We start from the raw sequence: 22,268 nt of genomic DNA on the forward strand, positions 1-22,268 counted from the left end.
GGCTTCGTTTGGCTGGTTGCGTGGGAAAAAGATACGGTTCGGTTATTTGCACTGTCTCATGCGTGCTTGGTAAGTGGAAACCATGGTATGTGAAATCAGACCGGATTGGCCGGTTTAACTGGTGAACTGGACGCGTGTTTGGTCTGGTTCATTGTTTTTTTCTCCAGTGGAGCAGTCAGCCTGGGTGATCAGGGAAAAACATGGATTGATCCGCTCAACCCTATGCGTCATATAGGTTGAGCGGGCCGATTATTTTTCCTCAACTCCCTGAAATGGCACTGTTTTGGCTCAGGATGCCTTATCCTATGCGTGGCTACTCCTTTCTTCATCTTCCTGTTCATAGCTTGCCATGGGTCAGTCTTTGTCATCATCTTAAGCAGTGTGCTGCTCCCTCGTCTGTGGGTTGTCATCCTCGTTCGTGGTTGCTCTTGTCGCCTCAGAATCTGGTTCTCTTTTCTCACTTCAGTCCATTTGCTGGTGTCATCGTGCTTCTCAATGCTGGAGCTTGCCTTCCACGGTCCAATGCTAGAGCAAGTCCTATGGATGGAGCCGGATTTGAAATGAAAGATGATGAAAGAATAACCACACTGGCGGAAGAAATGAGAGAAGAGTTACAAGTCAATAAGGCATTCTTTTATTATTTTAAAAACCACGGTCAATCAAAAGACGAGGAGTAACTGAGTAAGATACATCACTCTACTTCCCCACACGCGTTTCACGTTTCAACTTCTTAATAATTGAACATGTATTTTTTTGTTATTTTTTAAATCTGTAAATTTTTTTTATGGTGTGTTTGGATTAATAAGAATTTGAATTTGAATTTAAATTAAATCCTTCATTCGGAAATGCAAAAATTTATGAATTTAAATTTGACTCAAATTCAAATCTATTTTAAATTATAATTCCTGTATAATTTCATTTCAAATGTCTTGTTTTCTTTACATTTTTATTGTTGATATTCATATGATTCTCGTATCTTTTATTGATTAAAAAATAAAAATAAATTTATCATTTTAAATTTTTAATTTTTCATTTTGAATCTTAGTTTTTCTCTCTTTTTCATTTAATTTTTTTAAACTATTTAAATAAAAGATTTTAAATACATAAATTTTAAATGTGATATTTAAAATGCAAGATTTTAAATATAAAATTAAAATTCAAATCTATCATTCTAAACATTACCTTATATTTTTTAATCTTATTTTATTGTATGAGATATTAAGTCTTGAATAACGTGTTTTTATTTTAATTGTATTATATTATTATGACCGCTCTAAGTTGGACCCTTAAACTCTTGACCCCTAACCTTAGTCGGTTTAATGATTGATTCAGTTTTCCGTACCTCAATAGAAACATATCAAAATGATTCAAGATAATTGTAAAATATCAAACATGAATAATAGTTATTTTTTTTTAACTATCAGACTGTTTTTAGTTTTTACTCACACGCACGCACACACTTGACGAAGGATATTTCTCATGTGAATTTTTTTTTTTAAAAGGCACTTTTATTTCTTACATATGTGAAGTCCGATCCAATTCGATGTACAAGCGTCCACCCCCTTCTTTTATTAAAAAAAAAGAAAGGAAGGAAGCATGTGAAATTTGTCATGCAGGGCAGCTTAGGCAATATCATTTGTGTAATGTCACATTTATATATTAAATAACGAATACTCACATTTAGTTTGTATTTCTTTTGTTGCAGCATTTGTTTGAGTGAAGAGTAATTTTAAATACATGATTGAATAAATGACGTTAGAATTACCGTCGGTCTCTACCTGCGGAGGAGGTTTTGGCGCTTCCTTGCAGATAAAGTTTAAAAAGAAAAAGGGGTTAATTTGGACTCTGGAGCCGTATTTCACGATGCAGCTAACAAATGCGAAGCAGTCAATGGCTATTTCTGTTGCACATTATAATTTGATCTATGAAGTGACTGACGTCCTATTATTCTTGCACATACACACAATTATATGACTAGATCAGATTTAAGTATTGCTAAATCTAATTAAAATAGCCTTTTTAAAAAGATATTTTTTGTATTCACACGTACAAGAAATCATGACCTTACACTTAAGTGACCACAGCCATTTCCACCAAGATTTGGTACATCCTATTATTTTATTGTCTTCATAGTACACGTTATAATCTATTTCCACATTGAGAGGATTTGTTTTCTGATTTCTCCGTCTTAGTCTACATCTGGTGAGGCATGCAGCGTACTAGATTAATTAGCCAAACGAAAGGGTGCTTTCTGAATTCGGAAGAAAGACCAAAAAATTCAGACCCAAGCATGAATTTTATACTTTGCACTTAAGAGTTGGATGCACCAGTCCGAGAAATCACATATCTTGATGGGTAAGAAACTGAAGAATCCTGAAAAAGCTGGGTTCAAGCTGCTTATCTAACTCTTTGAACAAGTTCCACACAACTTCCTCCTCATCCACAATTGCTTATGAAGCTTAACTTGTTCGATACTTGCAGTACACAAAAACCCTTAATATATAATTGATTAATTTTTGTGTTTATCTCATGAGTCATTCTCATGGTCGTCATCAAGCATGTTGTATACTGTTGCCATTTATTGGATTTTGTTAAATGACGCTGTCATTGAGTGCCCGTGTAACTAACCATTTATTGGTGCACGTTGCAGGCCATGTTTGACATACCTTTTGCCCCCCACAGTGTCGGGGCCTCAGGACCTGCGAGATGAGGACGGCCCTGATTTAATATTCACCCTTATCAAATAATCCTTGAGCAGTCCCTTTTATCAAAAAATGTAAAAAAAAATAATAATAATAACCCTTCAGCAGTCCCAGTGGAAACAAGTGTGGGTCTGTTTAAAAATTTATTTTAAAAATAATTTTTTACTTTTTAAAATAAGAGAATAAAAAAATTTATTCAGTAATATATTTTTAAAAAGTATTTTGATAAAAAAATAAAATATTATTTTAAAGAATAAAAAAATAAAAATAAATTTTAGATGTTTTGTAATTATTTTTTTAAAAAATAAGAGAGAATAAAAAATATATTTTTTTTATTTTTATTTTTAAAACGTGTTTTATAAAATATTAATTTTTAAAATAAAAAAATAAAAATAATTTCAAACAATCTCGTGTTCCGCCTCGGTTAACCAGAAAGAAAACTGACGTCATTTATGATGCGTTTTTCAAGAAATAAAATGAATTTGATTTGTCCTAAAATAAATTATGAAATGAAATATAAAAATGAATCCACATATACATTCATACATACATACATACATATATATATATATATATTGTGAAGCTTTCATCCTCGCTTACTGATTATTTTTAATCCTCAAATATTACAAATTAAAATCTTAGAAAAAAGTCACATATAAGACCTAAAATTTAAACATTTTTAATTGAAAATATGAAAAAAATTACAATTATCTTGAAAGCATAGCCTCTACGAAAAATATTTAATTATTATTAAATTTAATATAAAGAAACCTAATTCTATGTACTTTTTTAAATCTAGCAGTAAAATCTTTAACACTCTCCTAAATTTAACTCCATCTATTAAAAAATATAAATATTTTTAATTAAATCTCACTTTAAAAAGTAATTAATTATTTTTAAATTAATATTATTTTTTTATATTTATTTTTATTAAACACACTATAATAAATATAAAGTTAATTTTCAATAGGACACTTTAAAAAAAATAATAATTATAACTTAAAAAATTAAAAATATTTTATATTTTTAAATATTTAATTTTTTTATATTTTTTAATAAAAGGAGTAAATTTTTAAACATATCTTTCTCCTGAAATTTCAAGCCATTGATTGATAAAAACATAAAATAGTTTCATAGAATAAATTAATATGAAATATTAAAATTACAGCGCGCATTTTCCTACGCCAACAGCTAAAAAATCATACTAGTCTGAATTCTGTCGACAAATCCGAGCATGAATTTCTGACCAAAAAACCAAATACGTAAAAGTACTTATCTGACCATCCACGCGCGAGAGTCCTAAAATAACGCCCAAGTACAACAATTTATAAGAGAAGAAGGGGAAGAAGGGAATGTCGTCGCCTTCAGTTTCTGCGGCGGCGCACGGCGCAAAGTGCAAACAAAGCAAAGCAACGCAAATTCAGGTGCTTGGAAATTTTACACTTGATAGTTCATCCCCCGATCCGTTCTCTTCCCCAAGTTTATCTTCCCAAGCAACCCTCGCTTCCTCCTCTATTTAATGCCTCCGCCTCCTCCTCCTGTACTCTAACAAGGACCTCGTAATTCTCTATTTCTTTCTGCTGTATACATTTTTCTTCCCAGGCACCGTTTCCGTCTCTGGGTGGTGCCACCATGATTCTGCTAAAGAACAGTAACAGTAAGAATCAAGAAGCGATGGGTGCGAACCCGATATTCAGAAGCGAGTCTTTTGGATATTATTACCCTGAGCTGCACCACAACTATTATTATACACTAGCGGAAAAGAGGCAGCTCTTCCTGAGAAGCTATCAGTTCTCTCGAAAGCAGAGTATTCCAGAGAGAATCAAGAGGTCGTTCGTGCGTGCCAAGAAAGTCGTGTGGCTCAAGCTTCGATCTGCTCTTAGACTCAGACGGTTGGTGTGTTTAAGGCTCAAGTGCAGTTTCTATTACCGGAGGAGAAGGTTCTTCCGCCTCCTTCATGCCCAGAACCGCAGAAACGACTCTTCCTGCTTCTGGTAGCTAGACCTGTACTCATTAGAGTTTAACACTTCCTCTCTCATAATTACTAGTACTTTTTCTTTCGCGTGTACATTGATTCGCTATTGATCAGATCCCAATCTTGATAAACTGTTGTTCATCGGTCGTAAACGGACTAGTTATGTTATTATTATTATTATTATTATTATTATTATTATTTGTTTGGTTCTTTTAATTATTTCCTTGTTCGCGTATTCTTTTCTCTCTGATCTGGCCTTTTCTCCGGCGTCGGGATGAGGTCAGGATCAATGCAGTACTTGGATCCCATATCAATCTTGACCCCTTTTCTCGGGTTGATTAGCTTCATCTGAATCACTGAGAAACGATGTTCCGGAGGGGAGAACTGTAGAGAACAGGAAGATTCATCGTTAAAAATCCCAAGTTGTTGTGTACTACTAGTGAATAGAGCCATTTTCTGTGGACATAGTACCAAGTGGTGATTTTCATGTATTCAAACTGCAAAAAGAGAGGTCTTCTTGGGGGCGGCGTGTTAATAGTCATGGAACTTAAAACGATTTTACGAGTCAAAGGTTGGGATTCTCATGGGTGGGAACGAAGCCCGAAAAGGTAAAAATAAAATAAAAATCTCACTCCATTTCAACGTTTTGAAAACAAGAACAAAGACTATCTTTTCCCTATGCATTGAATGAATACGATAGGAAAACGCCGGCACTTATAAGCTTTAACACTTTTCCTTCCTTGGCCTACTAATGTGTACTATTGTGAATAGTAGCAGTGCTTTGTTTCTACTCATGTGTGTGATTAGGTAAACCATAATCTTTTGTTTTAAAATTTTTAAACCCATAATCTATTTATTTTAAATTTTAAAAAATTATATTTTTTCATAATTTAAAAAATAAATATCACTCAATCTTTTTAAAATTATAAAAATTAAAAATATTAAACAAATTTAAAAATTTAAAAATAAAATATGATAAATTTATAGGGATTGCTTTCTCTCTTTTTTTTTTCTGTTGTTTTTAAAAAAATCTAACTTGATTACTTAATTACTAATCCCTAGCAATCTACTCCTCCATCCCAAATTATAAAAATTTTTTAAACAAAATATTACATATCAATAAAGTTTATTAAATACACTTTATTATTTTTTCAAAATAAAAATATAAACTTTTAAAAATATTCTTCATTTAATATTTCATTGATAAAAAATATTGAAGAGAGAAAATATATAAAAATAATAATATTAAAAAATTATTATTAAAGAAACGTTATTTTTATTAAAGTCTCTTATATTTTAAAATATTAAATATTTTTTAAAAATATTTTATAATTTAAAATGGAATGAGTAATTGCTATCACTGACTCAGCACTCATCTCCGACTACTTTTTTACCCACTAGGCAGAGCTTAAATTCATTTAATTATTTAAGAATGCGTGCTTCTTTCTGCAACTCAAAGTAGCATCCCGTAGTAAGATGTGAAGTTTATTTAATAGATTAAATTAATCTTGGTCAGCTATGAATCACTGGTCAATTGTTTTTTCCCTTGGCAATCTACGCAATCTAACACGAAACGCCTTTAAAAAACGCATCTTCCATCACACAGGCAGGTCCACGCCATAAAAAAAAATGCACACACTTCTTTAATTATTGTTAACTTGCTTAACAGGAAATACTGGCTTGAACTTGAAGTCAATCTTTGAAACGTTGACATCGAAACGTGGTTAAGAAATGGAATGCGTGCAAAAGACAAGATCCTCACAATACGCGGCCCCTGCCGCAGAAATAATCTTTAGCTTTAATTTGATCTCTCCTGTATTAAAGCAGTTTAAATAAGCTGCTATGTACGTATTAAAAATGAATTGATGGATGGCGTTGTGAAAGATACTCATGTTTTGTATGTACAGCTCATGAGTTTATCCGTAATTGATGATAGGAAGCAAGCAAAGTTTCTGGAAGAAGCTGGTGAGTTATCGTGGAGAGGTTGGGTACTGGCATGTGAAAGGAATAAGCTTTAGCAGCTATATCTGCGAACTCTTGGACATTACTCGATCTGACCCTGGCTAACATATATCCATAAAGTCATCTATCATTGCAGCAATCAACAACGGCAACGTATATGCCACGGAAAAACGCAATTTATTTCATCTTGATTCCTCCTTGTTTTTTTACGTAAAATTTCACGTAGTTAGTTAATTACAAGGAGGTCTTAGTTTGAAACTAACCGTTAGATATTAAAATTAACTCATTTTCTTAAATAGTTAGTTGACTGAAATTTACTTATATATGAAAAAGGGGACAACATAATTCAGGTTTTTGTCCGGAAAAATGACGCTCCCCTCATCATCAAACGAAAAAGGCTCCCTCTCTGCAACTTAATTCATTCGTTCATAAATATAATACCTTGTTGTCAAAATTTGGGAGGCTAATAAAATTAGTCACGTCTAGATTTTTTTTTTTTAACTTGCTTCCGAAAATTAAGAGGTCGACAAGAAAAAAAAATCAAGGATAAAATCAATTATTAGGGATTAAGGAGAAATAATTGAACAGGAATACATACATATGGTATTTTATTTTATTTTATTTTTTACCCGGACATATGGTATTTTATAAACCATTAAAATTTCGAACAAAATATATTATAAAAAGAAACAAATGAGCCTGATCCATTTTCTTTATATTCTCTTCGTTAGGCATTAGTTGCACATCTAATTAATGACATCTTTAAAAAATCGTAATAATTATATAATGAAAGACATCAGATGCCGATATTTTTCAAAGATGATTCAGTTCACCAGTGAACAAAGCTGAAACCCAACCTAGTGCTTAAGTTGGTTAATACCAAGTTGCAAAAGGTAACTTACGTCCAGGCTTAACTGGAGATCACCCAAGGATTGATCTCACAAAAAGCACAAACACCGAGTTGCGTATATGAACCCGTCACAAGTTTTACATTGAAAAACTTCACAAATGGTGTGAGATTTATAAGTTAAAGGACTCTTTCACATAATATGTTAATTTTTTGGGATGAGTATCTATGCTAGTCACAAAACCTTATACCACGATAAATCAACATTTGAAAAAAAAAAAAAAAAAAGGTTGGGTGTAGGAAATTTTCAAAGAGCCACAGGATGCCGGGAAATGTTACAATTTCTTTTGCCTTGGAATTATAGCGCCAGTGTCATTCAAAATGAAGAAGCACGCGATTTATGAAGTCTTTCCACACCCGGAGTCCCAAACTATACGAGAGAAGGGGCGAACTGAGAAGACGGCTTGTTTCCACTTCCAGGGAGGTGGTTCAATTTAATTTAATTTTGCAACCATATTCCCCATCGTTTATCTGAATGGTGAATCAACATTTGAATCTGCAGCAACGAGTTAAATGGAACACAACTACACAAGTAACCCAATCTGATGGGATGTCGAAGCAAGTAGACCTCTTTTGTCCTGCGTCGCTGATAGACAGGTTCGAAGGAAAACGACAACCAGGCACCCTGCGAATTTACTATCCAGTACAATTCATGAATTTGTATTTTGCTAATTTGTGATCGGAACATCGAACATGAAGTCATGGACATAAAAAAAGGGAAACTAATCATGATTTGTTACGCACACTACGAGAAAGCGTACAAGAAACAGGGCTTTAATCCCATGCAAGACTTGTAATGAATGCTGGCTTTGTTGGCACTTACTATAACTTAACTCGTAATTGAAGCGTCGCTGTAAAGGATTGCCCACGAACTGCTTTTTTGCGGTCCCTTTCTAAAAAAGCTGATAGCTGTCCAACTACTCCAAAGCTCCGAACCAAAGCAATTTCCTGGATCCTACGCCCTCTTCCTCCATTTTCAGCATTTAAAGAGATCGTGCCTTGCACATGTCACAACAGGAAGAAGGTCAATAAGGCCTAGTTGTTTTAATGTGCATATGATAATAGAGTAGCTTCCACAAGAAGAGAACAAATGAGGAAGGCATGTGGGAAAATTTTAGGTTCTGTGCCTTACACGAGAAGGAAAGGTCTGCCATCTGATTCAACCAGAGATATGGGGGGATACTGAGGACCAAGCTTTCTACTATAAAGGAGGAGCCAGAATTTTGTGAAAAGAACCTAAAACCACCGAGATATAAGTGGATGGATAAGATTCTCAGGAAACAGAATGCTCAAGCAAGAGATAAAAGAGGAGGCTGTTTAGTTGTACCTCATGTCGATCTCAAGCATACTTATGTCCTGATCATTACTGGGTTTGCCTCTAAAGGCACCTTCAGTGGTTTTCTTCAATACCGAATTCTCTCTAAGGTAGCCCCCGTTAAGGTCGTGCATAGTCTTTGAGCCAGTTTCAGTTTGTGATGTAACTTGTTCTGCAATCCTAAACTAGTTTACTCGCAGTTTGTTGTTTCTTACCTGCAATGTAAATCTCCACAAGCATTTAACAACATATGATCTCATCCCAGCTCCTTTTTCTCACTCAGAAATAATGAATTCACCGCGCTGCTAACAGAACAAGAATCAAAGTTATACTCCACGTCACTATTTAATGATTTGCATTCAGAAAATGATGAAATCATAGCAATCAAGTTATCAACGATAATCTCAACTTTTCCTTGATTTTTACTGTATATTGAAGATCCTTGTTTATTCATTCAAATCACGAGTCAAGATTCAATTAAAATGAAGCAATAATCTTTTCACTCATTTGAAGTTTGAAATTTAAGGCAGCAATGTAGGCTATTACATCTCTTCTTAAAGCTAGAACCACGACAGCAAGTGATAGCACAGCTCAATGTGGCAGAGAAGCTTTAGGGAATGGCTACAATAAGCGAGGGGAGAAAGAATACAGTCCACGAAACACTTGACATCCTAACAAGAAGTTTACATGTGGAAAAGAAAAGAGCAAAAGAATATAATGCTAGTAATAGCAGGTCACTTTTCTGCTTACAGGGATGGCACTCTTTCTGCAAGTTACAGAGGGATGAGATAAAACAGGAAGACCCCATTGGGTTGGGAATACGATGGCGGGATGTACGCTTTCCAGGTTCAATCGGTTCACAATGTCTGTGTACATTCTCACAATTCTGCTTGACATCAAAACTGCAGAAATGGCCTTCACAGAAACCTTCTTAGACTTGAACAGCCGAACGCCTCTTAATCTTCCCTTCAAAGACTTGCTCCAGCGCCTCGTGGTTGTGGACCTTGGCATCTTCTGATCAGGACTGTTTAGCCTGTCATAGCCACGCCTCACGCGTCTCTCAGCAAAACAATGAAAACCCATTTCCGGCATTGAGGTCCAAGTGAAAGAGAAGAAAGGAAACTAAATCTCGGTAAGGTGTTGCGGAGAAGGAGTCAAAGATATGGCTATATAAAAGAATCTGGTTCTAATGTTCCTTCACACGCGTAAAAATGATTACTTCATACTTCTACTTTTCACGTTCGGCTGAAATCAAGCACGTTCCCACTCCAGAGATCACAATTTGTTTTTGTTTACATAGTCAGTTGAATTTGACAGTCCAAACTAGTTGGTGATGAAGGGAATATTGGATGCATGTGCAATGATTGACGTGCGTGATAAAATGACAAGCCAAGCCAATCATTTGCTTAACGGTGGAACGTACGTGGTTGAGATCTTTAACTGCAAATAAATGCATGCTTATTTCTTTATTAATTTGATAGGAACGGCCATTAATTGTAGGTATAATTTGTCCATTCACAGCACACATGGAATACTATCCACCACTATAATTTAGCCATATCTTCTTTCTATGACTGGCTTCGCAGAGGATTTTCCTATCTACCAATGATTGAATTTTTTTTTTGTTATAGTTAATTTTGCTTAATTATTTTCTAATATAAACCATCCGGTATTTGGAGTTCATTATCAGCCTTAAATTAATCCAGACCCCCATGAGGAGACCTTATAGTGATAGTAATGTATTGATGGGACGATATGTTTGAAACCTTAATTTTTTTACAAGGTTTCAAGATTCGGTGAGATTGTTTTTTTAGGTAAAAAGTGATGCTTCGTTTGAGCATAATGAATAGCCGAAAGCCTATTAAGTATCGAACACCTTGTCATGAAAATGCAAAATTGTCGCATGTCTTCTTTTGGGCTTGGAGGCTCTGACCCAGGCACACTCGTGTAAAAGCGAGTATAGTTGAAACGAAATCATGACCAATGGCAAAAGTTAGTTCAACCGAAAAGCATTTAAACCATAATATATAATGTTGTGTGTTTAAATTTAATTGTTAGTGTAAAAATTTCATTGGTGGATGATTTATAAATATCTTGTGCTTTTTAAATTTAACAGCATACTCTGATCCTGAGCTAAAAAATGAAACCATAAGATTAGCAAGAAGAAATAACTGATGTTTTGAAAGCAAGCATGCAGAGAATTACTTATTGTATTCTGTTCAGACTCGTTGAACTTGGCTATTTTGGGCTAAAGGGATAATTTGCCCCCTTATTTTGAATCAAGATCACTGTAAAACATCCACTAAGATTGTTCATTTAGAATGTGGTAAAAATAAAAAAACTCATACCTGTTATATAAAAAGAAAATATAACCTTTTTAATAATAAAATTTTTTATAAAAATAATTTAATGTGTAGAGAGTTTGGTTATGTTTGAGAGATTTTTTTAAGAGAGAATAAAATAGAGTAGGATAGCTAAAATACCTAGGCCATTGTTTGAAAGTTTTTTCTTTAAGAGGAGTGAAATGGTAAAGAATAAATAGACCTCTAAAACTATCACTTACTATCCAACACCTAATGTTTCATGCTCTTCAAATTAGAGGGTCAAGAATAAAGTGATATAAAATAATTATTTTATTTATAAAATTATCTCTAGACTCTAACCCTGTAAAAAAACATCTCACTTAATTATTTTCGTTGTTCTTTGCTTAGTTTTCTGCATTTTTTCCTCTGGTTGAATGTCGGGCAGCTATTGTTTTTTCTTTTTAATATTTATTTTTCTTTTGTTTGAATTTGCTTTTCAGCTTTTACAATTGCCTCAAGACGCCCTTTTATCACCAGATTGCTATATATGTGGCAATTACCCTTCCATTCTCGACTTCAGCCAAAAAAAAAAAAAAAAAAAGGCTCCAGCTCCCAATCAGCTGTGTTGTCCCTCTTTATATATATATATAATATATATTCACTTTATTAAAAAATAAAAAAAAATTTTAATTAAATATCACTCCTCAATAAAATAATTACTTACTTTCAAACTAATCTTAATTTTTTATATTTATTTCTATTAAATAACTTACAATAAATATAAAATTATTCATCAGCAGGAGTATTTTTGAAAAAAAAATAATAATTACATCTCAAAAAATTAAAAATATTTTATATTTTTAAATATTTGACTCCTCAAAAAATATCTTATATTTTTTAACGGATAAAGTATTTTTTTTAGTTTTCTAAGTACTCTATTTTTTTTATTTGCTATTTCTTTTTCATATTGTTTTGTTTACTCATGCAGGTAATATTAGAAGAGAAATTTTTTAATTCATTTTACAATCACTTTTAAATAATAGTCATATAAAATTGCTCCTTCCCATCATAAAATTACTAAAAAATTAAAAAATTTTATTTTATTACACTTCGTCCCAATCCATTTCATTTCATTTTATTAATGATTGTTTATTTTTATCCAATTTTAAACTCTTAAACACATTGTTATCCATTTGTTTTATATTTTTTTAAAAAATATATTTTATAAATTTTGATGATGTTTGTTTAAACTTAAAACATATCACAATCTAAACAAAAAGTATAATTTTAATTATTTTAAAGTAGTTACTAAAATAACGTGATAAGACAGATGGGAAATAATGTTTTAAAAAGATAGACACAAAAAAATATTATGAAATTTTAAATTTGTTAAATAATTTATTATTTTTATAAAATCAAATTTAATAAAATATCATAAAATATAAAAATAACCAATTAACAATTACTTTTTTTGTAATTTTAAAATATAAACTAATGTTTGTTTTTTTTAAAATTTGTATAGAATAAATCTCTATATATAAAATTTTAAAATTATAAAAAATTATTTATTTGTCAATTTTAAATAAATCACCCCTCATGTAAAGTCTAAATTATTATTATTTTTTCTGGACGATTGAAAATTCAAATTATTCTGCATCTTGTCACAATTAAAGATTAATTTATTATGAAAAAATAATAATAAAATAAAGAATTGTAAGAAGTTTATATCAATTAAAAATTAATTATTATCAAAATTTAAATAAAAAATAATTTAAATAAATTGTTATCAATTTAAAATAATTTATTATTAAAATTTAAATAAATATTTATTAATAAAAAATTAATTTAAATTAATAAATATTTATTTAAGTTTTAAAAATAAATGATTATCGATTCATATAAATTTTTTTCAAGCATCATTAATTATTATTTTTTCATTTATTAATTAATGATTTTTAAAGTTTATGACATCTTTAAGTAATTCAAGTAACTTTATTCGTTAAAAAATATTCACTGTGTAATAAATTTAATAGAAAAAAAATTTCTATTTATTTAGATAAGTTATTAGACCATGAAAATAATAAGATATCATAGACAAATGAAAAAGAATATAAATAAAAATGTAGATACCACAACATAATGAATTATATCTTTTTGAAGAAACAACGTGTAAAATAATCTCTGGTTTTTTTTTTTAATTTTTATATAAGTTCTTTTAAAATGATTTTTCATTTTCTAAAACAATATATAAATAATTTCGGGAAACATCGAAAGTTTCTAGACTTCCACCTCCCCCGACATTGCCCTAAGCCGGAGTCTCAGGCAGTCTTATCCCAGCACGGTGGCGTCCAAGGACGCAGGCCTACTGCATTCCTCCTCCCTCATTCTGTTGCCGCTCTCTGCCTTTCTTTCAGGTTTTCTAAATCAACAAAGATTTGAAGACGTTGCCAAGTTTTCTCTGGCTTCTTTGCTTCCAGAAGAGTGAATTCACGTTTTTCATTTTCCGGCGAAACTATTTGGCTTGGGTTGGTTTACCTTTACTTCGTCGATTTTGTTCTTTCTTCTATTTGTTTGCAGAGTGCTCCACCCCCACCCAAGTTCTTGCTTCAGGTGGTATCCCCCCCCTTTATGAATAGGAAATAATAGCTTTGGGATCACAAGTCCCACATTGTAATGGGGATGATTGCCGCTTCACTACGGGTGTTGAATGTTCATCCTTCCCTCTTTTATGCTGTTTATTTAACTGGGCATTTTTTTGGCCGTCATCACGACTTCTTTGTGTGCTGCTTTTCTATGGCGACGGCCGAGACTTATCTTCCGTTCTTACTATAAACTATTGTTATGCACTCCACAGTAATTGTTGAGTGCTTACGGATGTTAAAAAAAAAAAAATCACCATTTGTCAGCTGTCGACAAGTTGCATCATTTTCTTCGTCTATTATGTTGTTTATAATTTATAGTTCCCCAAATTTTACAGGGTCTGTATACATATGAATGGCGTGGAGAGAGCTTGGAAGAAAGGTGAGATGCCATTATCCTCATAATTTTGGTTCCAAGCTGACGCGTTAGCATTTTTCTTCCATTTTTTTTTTTTTTTTTGAGTGAGGTTGATTTTTAGCGGGAGGTTGGTTGACACGAAAAGATAGAGGATATACTGTGATATATCATGACTAAATTTTCCAATCATTGATAGTGTCCTAATTATCACTCAAATGCAGAGACTATATATGAACTTTGCCAGAGCTCTGGCTTTAGTGCCATCTAGGCATGTTGCAAGGTCATGCTCTTCATCTACCTTTGCAGCAAAATCTGCTTATGCATCAGCAGGATGCTTAACTGGTAATTGATATCTTTTATGCACATCTTCTTTTCCTCACTTACATGCTGTAACTCAAATTATTTCAATGTTATGAGCAGATTTTATCAACCGCTCATCTGCAGGAGCAGCTGGTTTTTGCAATGGAACAAAAGAACATGGAATACGATATAGGTGAGATATCATTTTTTACCTTCATCCTTGTTTATCATCAAGTTTCATTAGTATCCTGTTGTATTATTCCCACAGTGGGGTCTCTGTCCATGGATGTGTTGGATTGAAGGGAGCGACTTCCTTATATGATGCATGCCAGATTAATGGGATCTATACATTGAATTACAAGGGCCCCTAATTGCTTTTAACCCTTTATGTACTCATGGTTAGTGTCTTCCTGGGGTTGCTTCTATTTGCTCTTATTTCTTCTCTAGAAATGAAAATGGCTTCTGAAGTGCATGACTAAAGGGTCTAGCTCTTATTAAAACTATCCTTTCAGTGTTGGTGAAGGGTTGGGCTGATGAGTATGTGATACACTGGTACTATTTTGTGATGATATTCATATAAAATTTGGGGAAGTCTCTAAGTCAAGGAAATCTTCATTTGTGGCGTCACTTTGTCAGTGCTTGGACAAAACCATAGGTGGTAAAATGTTTTGTTACCCATCTTGATCCTAGTTTTGATTGTACTTAGACTACTTGGAGGAAGGAATAAGCATTAGTTCAAGCTTAACTATTTGAAAAATTGGAAGGTTCTATATTTGTATTACTACTTGACTTGCCCGGAATTAGTTGCTTAGAATCTTAGATGAAAAGTAAAATATTATATACAAACAATGGGATTCTTTTATATCAGTAGGTGGTTCCGTGCTAATCCAGAACTCTGGGCAAGAAGAAATGATGAGTTATTTGGTTTGAAGTCTCCAAAGAAGGAGAAGCGTGTGAGAAGGGACAGTAAACAGCAACCCCCTGTTGAAGCTCCTTATGTTCCTCAGAATGTGGTCAAATCTACCAAATCCGTTCCTGATAAAACAATTGAAATATTTGAAGGCATGACTATTGTTGAGCTGGCAAAGCGTACTGGAAAGTCAGTATCTTCTCTGCAAGATATTCTGGTAAATATTGGGGAAAAAGTTGAATCAGAGTTTGAGCCTCTCAGTGTTGATATTGCAGAGCTTGTTGCGATGGTATTTCCCCTTCTTATTCATCAATAATGTATAAGTTTTGAATGTTAGAAACCATCTCTCCTCTTACCCCTTGTTTTCATTGTTGGTTATTGCTCCTAATGCTCATCCTTTATGTGATGTATTGCTTGTTTTGCTGCTGTCTTTTTCTTCTTTACAGTTTATTGCTCCTGCAGGAAGTTGGTGTCAATGTTAAGAGGCTACATTCTACTGAAGGTACAGAGATTTTACCACGGCCTGCAGTTGTAACAGTGATGGGTCACGTTGACCATGGTAAAACCTCCCTTCTTGATGCTTTGCGTCAAACATCAGTAGCAGCCAAGGAGGCTGGGGGCATAACTCAGCATCTAGGTGCCTTTGTGGTGGCCATGCCATCTGGAGCATCAATCACATTTCTGGACACACCTGGTCATGCTGCATTTAGTGCAATGCGGGCAAGAGGTGCTGCAGTCACAGATGTGGTAGTGCTTGTGGTTGCTGCAGATGATGGTGTGATGCCTCAGACACTTGAAGCTATATCCCACGCGAAAGCAGCTAATGTACCAGTAGTAGTTGCAATAAATAAATGTGATAAACCAGGAGCAAATCCTGAAAGAGTAAAGCTTCAGCTTGCATCAGAGGGCTTGTTGCTGGAAGAGATGGGTGGGGATGTTCAGGTGGTTGAAGTTTCTGCAATTATGAAAACTGGACTGGATAACTTAGAGGAAGCTTTGCTCCTTCAGGCTGAAATGATGGATCTGAAGGCTCGAATTGATGGCCCTGCTCAAGCTTATGTGGTGGAAGCTAGACTTGATAAAGGACGAGGTCCATTAGCTACTGCTATTGTGAAGGCAGGGACTCTAGTTTGTGGTCAGCATGTGGTTATAGGCTCAGAATGGGGCAAAATAAGGGCTATTAGAGAAGTGACAGGTAAGTTGACTGACAGAGCAACACCTGCTATGCCTGTTGAGATTGAAGGGCTTCGGGGGACTCCCATGGCTGGTGATGATGTTATTGTTGTTCATTCAGAAGAGCGAGCACGATTGCTTAGTGCTGGCAGGAAAAGGAAATATGAGGAGGATAGGCTTAAGAAAATGGTCCAGGAAAAGACAGATTCTATGGAGTCATCTGAGGATGGTCCTCAGAGGGTTGAATTGCCAATAGTAGTGAAAGCTGATGTTCAGGGAACTGTCCAAGCTGTTACAGATGCATTGAGAACTTTAAATAGTTCTCAGGTATGTTAAAAGATCTTCATAGCAATATTGTGATCTTTTCTGTGCGCACATTCATAAGTGCATACTCTTCCTCGCACACATTAAACCCCACTTGCGAAAGTAGTGATAGAAATAATTTATTTTGCTGCAAATGAATACCCCCAGTTTGTAACTTTCATGATTGCCATTGAATTGGAAGCCTTTTATCACGTGCGTAATGCTTTGACTTGTGGGGTCTCATGTGAATTAGAAACTGGTTGCTGTTTCATGGACATCTGATGTAAGACAAAGGGAAGGGAGCGATCTTTGTGGGGAGAGGTGCTGGAGGGGGAGAGAGAATAGGGAGTAGAAAGGAAATCTCGTAATAATGTCTAGTGTATAATATTCTAGTCTGCTTAAGTAAGGTGAGCTTGTCCGGTGAAAGCCAGCCTTGCACCCTAACTGCTTCAACTTCTGGTGGATTGGTGACCTGATTACTAGAAACCATCAATCATTTGAGAAGATTGTAATAGATGCGATCATGCAAATACCAGTAATATCATGACTTGATGAGAATGACACATTGAAATTTATATGCTTGTCTAGAAACCTCAAGCTTGTCATCATTGCTGGTTGATCATAACCCTCATGTCTTGTGAAGTTGGGAATCCCTTAATATTCTGTGTTGCTGCGGTGTGTTGTCTGTTTGGTGACTTTCATGACATTCAGCGTGTCAGAAATCTTGCACACATTTAATTTGCAGTGGTGCTTTTCTAATATTCACCCTATGTTGCTTAACATTTTTCGCATTCATTATTAGGTTTTCGTGAACGTTGTCCATGTTGGTGTAGGGCCTATTTCTCAATCTGATGTGGACCTAGCACAGGCTTGCGGTGCATGCATAGTTGGGTTCAATGTGAAGAGTCCACCTAGTCCTGTCACTCAGGCAGCAGGCCGTGCCAATATAAAGGTAAAAAGCTTGTGCTTACATTTAATTATATCATGGTTGGCGTGTCATGTTCCGGAACCAGGAAGTTCTGATTTGTGTAGTGGAATTGGTGTAGATAGTGCTGCACCGTGTGATTTACCACCTCTTGGAGGAGATGGGGAATTTGATAATAGAGAAGGCCCCAGGGACGTTTGAAACCCAGGTAGCCGGGGAGGCAGAGGTGCTGAGCATATTTGAGCTTAAAGGGAGGAGCAAGTCCAAGGGGCCTGATGTGAAGATAGCCGGCTGTCGGGTCACCGACGGTTGTGTGACAAAATCAGGAATCATGAGGCTTCTGAGGAGCGGGGAAGTGATGTTTGAAGGTAACTGTGCGTCCCTGAGAAGAGAAACGCAGGACGTAGAGACTGTGAAGAAGGGAAGTGAGTGTGGGCTTGTAATAAGTGACTGGCGCGATTTCCAGGTTGGAGACGTCATACAGTGTTTGGAACAAGTGGTGAGGAAGCCCAAGTTCATTAAGTCGCAGAGTGGTGCTGTTCGAATTGAGTGTTGATTATCCTCTCAACCCCATTTTTGACGATTATACGCAATATACTTTTGACCCTTTCCTACTTCCATGGGCGCAAACAAAGGATCCTAATCAGACCTTTTAACTATCCAAATTTTTTATTTCAATTTTGATGAGCATTTGTTATAGGTGGAAGGATCTTGTATCTGGTTATTGATAGGGTTTTCTTGAGAGACAATAACAGTGAAGTGCCAGAACTTTTAATTAATGACAGTTAGGTTTCCTGAATTTTTTTTTTAAATAGAGTCAGATAATTCAAGAGTTTTAATCAAAAATAAGTATTTAAGTATTAAATGTAACTCTATCATTGTTACAGAAATTTTTGTTTATAAATGATTGAATGTTCATGAAAATTTTGATAAGATTTAATTATCATTAATTCAATTTTTTAAGGCTTAACCATCATTCTTCATTTTCTAATCCTGTGAGGTGGAAATTCAATTTGCCAATCATTTATTAATCATTCTGTAGTTTCTTCGGTCGTCATTATTCCTTTTGGACGGGTGATTTTCAGTTGGGATCATGGTTTGCTTTTGGAATTATGAAACACTACGAGGGTCTTCTTTTTATTATTATTATTATTATCATTTAAGCTTGAAAATTTGAAAAGGGTTAACAAATATGACGTCAAATTGATTCAAGTTTGAGGTATCTTGTAAATTATGAGTTAACTGACAAAGAATTTAATTTACTTTGGGTGTTACTTATCTATGGGGCGGTGAAAATCAATGGTGATGGACGTAGATGCATGTCATCAGGCAGCTGTGCTTGTGAGGGCCTTGTGCGCGACCATCATGGTGAGTTTTTACGTGGTTTTTCGGCCAGGCTCAGAGCTGGATCAGCGTTCATGACAGAAGCTCAAGTTGGCATAGGAATGGGACATGCGGATGGTGATCGTCGAGTGTGATTGTAGGGACGTGGTAGAGGCTGTCTATGTTACGGAATCAGTCATCAACTGGGATGCGGATTTCATGCATGAAGTTCAAGCGTTACTTGGTCGGGCATAGGCATGGGTGTAGAAGTGGTGTTGTGTGACCGCGATGCTAATCGAGTGGCGGACGCAATAGCAAATGAAGCTCGAGGTCAAGTGGCAGAGCTTGAAGTGGTGTGGACACCATCGACCCATGTTGCACATCTTATTGAGTTAGATCGTAGAGCTTTGGATGTTGCTGCTAATACTAGTAGTCAGTTTGTTTAAGTTTCCTCTTTTTTTTTTTTATAAAAAAACTTTAATTTAAGTTAGAGCTTCTTCTTAATTATTTGATTCTACCATAAATTTTTTTATATTTTTATAAAATGATATATAATCACCTAAATTTAGGCGCAAAATGGAACACGGAATTCATTATCTTATGAATTTCGGTAAAGGTTTATTTTTATTTCTCTAGTTTTACACTCAGTTTTAGTATAATCACTTCCTTCATATTAAGTTTCATTTTAATTTCTAAATTTAAAAATATAATAAAAATATTTATTTTTCCAACGCTAGTATAAATTAGCCTGCGGTGGTAGAAGTTGGACATTTTTTTTTAAATAAGAGATTTTTTTTAAACAAAATAAGTAAAGATATTTTTATCATTTCTCGTGTATGATTTCCAAGTCCTTCAATGAGAATTCAGGATCTATTCATACTTTTCAGCTATTAATGCTATCCTTAAGTGTTCCTCCTTAAGTATTACTTTTGATTTCATTTATAAATCATCATATAATTTTTTATATAATATTTAAAAATTATTTTTAAAATTATTTTTTTTTAAATAAGAAGACATTGATTTTTAAATTTGTTATATAAGGATATATGTAAAATTTTATAAATTTTTTTATTAATATTGATAAATTTAATAAAAATGATTTATAAAAAAGTTAAAAAATATTATTTAAGTCATAATACAAATTATATGGGCCAAGGGGACGCCATGGTGCCCATAGTTCCAATTGTCAAAAGAAAATGAAGCTGCCCCCAATGGGATCTTTGGTGCCCTGAAAATCTAACACGTGGGATCGAATTATTATTGCTTCTGGAAGCAAACTGCCACGTAAAGACGAATTTTAATTTTAAATGTATATATGTTACGTCGTAGGAGCAGTTACAACTTACTTCCTGCAATTGAAATTGCCGATGCCGACTTCTGTTGCGAGTTTCGCGAGGATTTCCATCTTGTCCCTCTCTCACTCCACTGTTCGTCGGCAAAGAGGCTATTGATTTTGGAATCCTCAACTCCGTTTTCTTTCGCAGTCTCTTCGGTCCCACTTTCCACGAAATTGAACCCCGCGCCTTTCCGATATCAATAAATTTTAATGTCTGCTTTTGGCGAGGCGATCCCGAATGCTGGTGATGGAGATCGGCATGGTTGCCGAGGAGGTGATGGCATTAACGACGACGACGACGACGACGACGACGACGACGACGACGACGATGCTGGGAAACCGGCCACGGATGAAGATGGAAAGAAGGGGCACACAAAATATGGATTTGGAAAAGATATTGGAAAGGCGAAGCAGGTGGTCCTGCATCAATTCTCGAAAGCCAAGAAACAACTCCACAATAGAAGGCACAAAAGAGCTCTTCGCATATCTTCTGGGTCTGGAGCTTCTATTGTAAGCAGAGCTTCAAGCAAGACGATTCGTGGTGGTTCTGGTGCGGGATGCTACTTCTGTTTTTCGCGCCCTCAAGTTGTGGAATCACCTACTGGGTCTCCGTCAAGCGACCCTAATGCTCCAAGTTTCACTTACGTAATGTTGAAAACTTTAATAGAGAAGAATGATTTCTATTCCAGAGAATGCAATCCCCATGTTGATTAATTTTGCTAGTCTTCACATGATACAGTTAATGAGTTCAAGATTCTTCGCGTTCAGTTCTTCTCTCAATGCGCTGTTGATTTCTTTGTTGTTTGGATGGGATTTTTCTGAAATCTTAGTTTATTGTTCCTTCCCTTGGAGTGGGTACGCAAATGGATGAAGTTTGGCTTTGGGGCAGTGATGGATATTCGATAACTTGAATAAGTGCATCGTAGAGTTGAGATACCTCGCATTTTAAAAGGCTGATTCCATTGCTACCATAGTTTGTGTTCACTCAGTACTATGGTCAGACAAGTTGTAGACGAAGCACTTTCAATCCAATAATTACTTGATCAAGATTTGGAACATGTTTTAGTTACCTTTTGGTGATTATGCATCTCGAGTCGTGATCCTTTTGGCAGCTCTGCAAAATAGGTATGGTCTGGAAAGGACCTCATGTTACCTGGATGCTCAATCCCTTGCAGGTTAATATGCAGAGAGAAACAAACCGGTTTGATAGATGGCTGAAGGTTGTTTGATCAACTGTTGGGATAAAAGAAGTTGATGAAAAATAGACTCATGGCAATTCTGGGACCTCTACTTTTCTTCAAGCAGAGAAGCGGTGAATGTAGTAATACTGAAACTTTTGAAACCTTGTTATTTGGCTCTCATTTTTATTTTAGGATTTTTTATTTTTTTTATGTATATGCATTTTTTTTCATTCATCCTGTGAAAGGTTTTAATGGTAATACCAATAGCCATTGTCAATTCACTGTGTTGATTCAAAATAGCAGCTTTTTATAGTCTCTTTCTTCTTTACCACCCAGATTTTGAGTCTATGGAGAGGGCAGCGAGTATGATGGAACCCAAATCTGAAACAAAACTGAAATATCCTCCTGCTACTAAAGCATAAACAGAATTATACTTCAAGACTTCTCTGCTATAGAATTTACTCAAGGAAACAGATGCAGCAACTCAAACCTAATATAAAACATATAGAAACAGCAATTTAAAAGAAACTACAAGGAAAAGCAAGGACACTCCCAAGCTTTCGAGAAGCTTGGGCTCTCTACTCACACACTAGCCAATTTCTTCCTTACTTCCTCTCAGCACTCAAACCCCTTAATAAACCCTTCCAGCCCTCCGC

The 22,268-nt window shown here is 34.7% G+C and overlaps 4 protein-coding genes across 16 annotated transcripts; 3 read left to right on the forward strand and 1 right to left on the reverse strand.

Moving 5' to 3' along the window:
• Positions 1-3,967: 3,967 nt before the first annotated feature.
• On the forward strand, positions 3,968-4,875 carry LOC129291921 (uncharacterized). The gene is made up of 2 exons (XM_054929448.1): positions 3,968-4,126; positions 4,305-4,875. The coding sequence occupies exons 1-2, from the start codon at positions 4,055-4,057 to the stop codon at positions 4,698-4,700; spliced, it is 468 nt and encodes a 155-aa protein (XP_054785423.1). The 5' UTR covers positions 3,968-4,054; the 3' UTR covers positions 4,701-4,875.
• Positions 4,876-7,657: 2,782 nt separating this feature from the next.
• LOC129293434 (uncharacterized) lies at positions 7,658-9,750 on the reverse strand. Of its 3 annotated transcripts, none has more exons than XM_054931408.1 (5): positions 9,612-9,750; positions 8,874-9,163; positions 8,679-8,782; positions 8,381-8,544; positions 7,658-8,171 (listed from the first exon to the last, which is right to left on the reverse strand). In XM_054931408.1, exons 2-5 carry the CDS (start codon positions 8,993-8,995, stop codon positions 7,986-7,988), a joined length of 576 nt encoding a protein of 191 aa, XP_054787383.1. In that variant the 5' UTR covers positions 8,996-9,163; positions 9,612-9,750; the 3' UTR covers positions 7,658-7,985. The 3 variants fall into 3 exon arrangements, with proteins under 3 accessions (XP_054787383.1, XP_054787401.1, XP_054787392.1); XM_054931426.1 differs by having other exon boundaries at positions 8,370-8,544; XM_054931417.1 differs by having other exon boundaries at positions 8,874-9,166; positions 9,612-9,700.
• A 3,688-nt stretch (positions 9,751-13,438) lies between these two features.
• Positions 13,439-18,571, forward strand: LOC129316238 (uncharacterized). 11 transcript variants are annotated; one of them, XM_054960567.1, is made up of 8 exons: positions 13,439-13,774; positions 14,142-14,185; positions 14,383-14,503; positions 14,582-14,654; positions 15,330-15,660; positions 15,834-16,871; positions 17,650-17,799; positions 17,894-18,571. In XM_054960567.1, the coding sequence occupies exons 2-8, from the start codon at positions 14,159-14,161 to the stop codon at positions 18,326-18,328; spliced, it is 2,175 nt and encodes a 724-aa protein (XP_054816542.1). In that variant the 5' UTR covers positions 13,439-13,774; positions 14,142-14,158; the 3' UTR covers positions 18,329-18,571. The 11 variants fall into 11 exon arrangements, with proteins under 11 accessions (XP_054816542.1, XP_054816548.1, XP_054816535.1 ...); XM_054960573.1 differs by having other exon boundaries at positions 13,439-13,689; XM_054960560.1 differs by having other exon boundaries at positions 13,439-14,185.
• A 1,884-nt stretch (positions 18,572-20,455) lies between these two features.
• LOC129285432 (uncharacterized) lies at positions 20,456-21,889 on the forward strand. Its single transcript, XM_054921147.1, has one exon. It carries the CDS (start codon positions 20,642-20,644, stop codon positions 21,143-21,145), a length of 504 nt encoding a protein of 167 aa, XP_054777122.1. The 5' UTR covers positions 20,456-20,641; the 3' UTR covers positions 21,146-21,889.
• Positions 21,890-22,268: the final 379 nt, after the last annotated feature.

Source organism: Prosopis cineraria, unplaced genomic scaffold, assembly GCF_029017545.1.
Source record: "Prosopis cineraria cultivar Desert tree isolate PC_DT_omini unplaced genomic scaffold, ASM2901754v1 PC1, whole genome shotgun sequence".
In the NCBI taxonomy this organism is placed as follows: Eukaryota; Viridiplantae; Streptophyta; class Magnoliopsida; order Fabales; family Fabaceae; genus Prosopis; species Prosopis cineraria.

Bases quoted from the DNA above. Each gene is read 5' to 3' on its own strand.
- LOC129285432 (XM_054921147.1), top strand. From the start codon at position 20,642: ATGTCTGCTTTTGGCGAGGCGATCCCGAATGCTGGTGATGGAGATCGG.
- LOC129293434 (XM_054931408.1), bottom strand. From the start codon at position 8,995: ATGCACGACCTTAACGGGGGCTACCTTAGAGAGAATTCGGTATTGAAG. The intron at 8,545-8,678 runs GTAAGGCACAGA...GACATGTGCAAG, and splicing joins GGCAGACCTTTCCTTCTCGT to GCACGATCTCTTTAAATGCT. The intron at 8,172-8,380 runs GTTAAGTTATAG...GTAAATTCGCAG, and splicing joins CAGCGACGCTTCAATTACGA to GGTGCCTGGTTGTCGTTTTC.
- LOC129291921 (XM_054929448.1), top strand. From the start codon at position 4,055: ATGTCGTCGCCTTCAGTTTCTGCGGCGGCGCACGGCGCAAAGTGCAAA. The intron at 4,127-4,304 runs GTGCTTGGAAAT...TTTTCTTCCCAG, and splicing joins GCAAAGCAACGCAAATTCAG to GCACCGTTTCCGTCTCTGGG.
- LOC129316238 (XM_054960560.1), top strand. From the start codon at position 14,159: ATGGCGTGGAGAGAGCTTGGAAGAAAG. The intron at 14,186-14,382 runs GTGAGATGCCAT...ACTCAAATGCAG, and splicing joins GGAGAGAGCTTGGAAGAAAG to AGACTATATATGAACTTTGC. The intron at 16,872-17,649 runs GTATGTTAAAAG...ATTCATTATTAG, and splicing joins GAACTTTAAATAGTTCTCAG to GTTTTCGTGAACGTTGTCCA.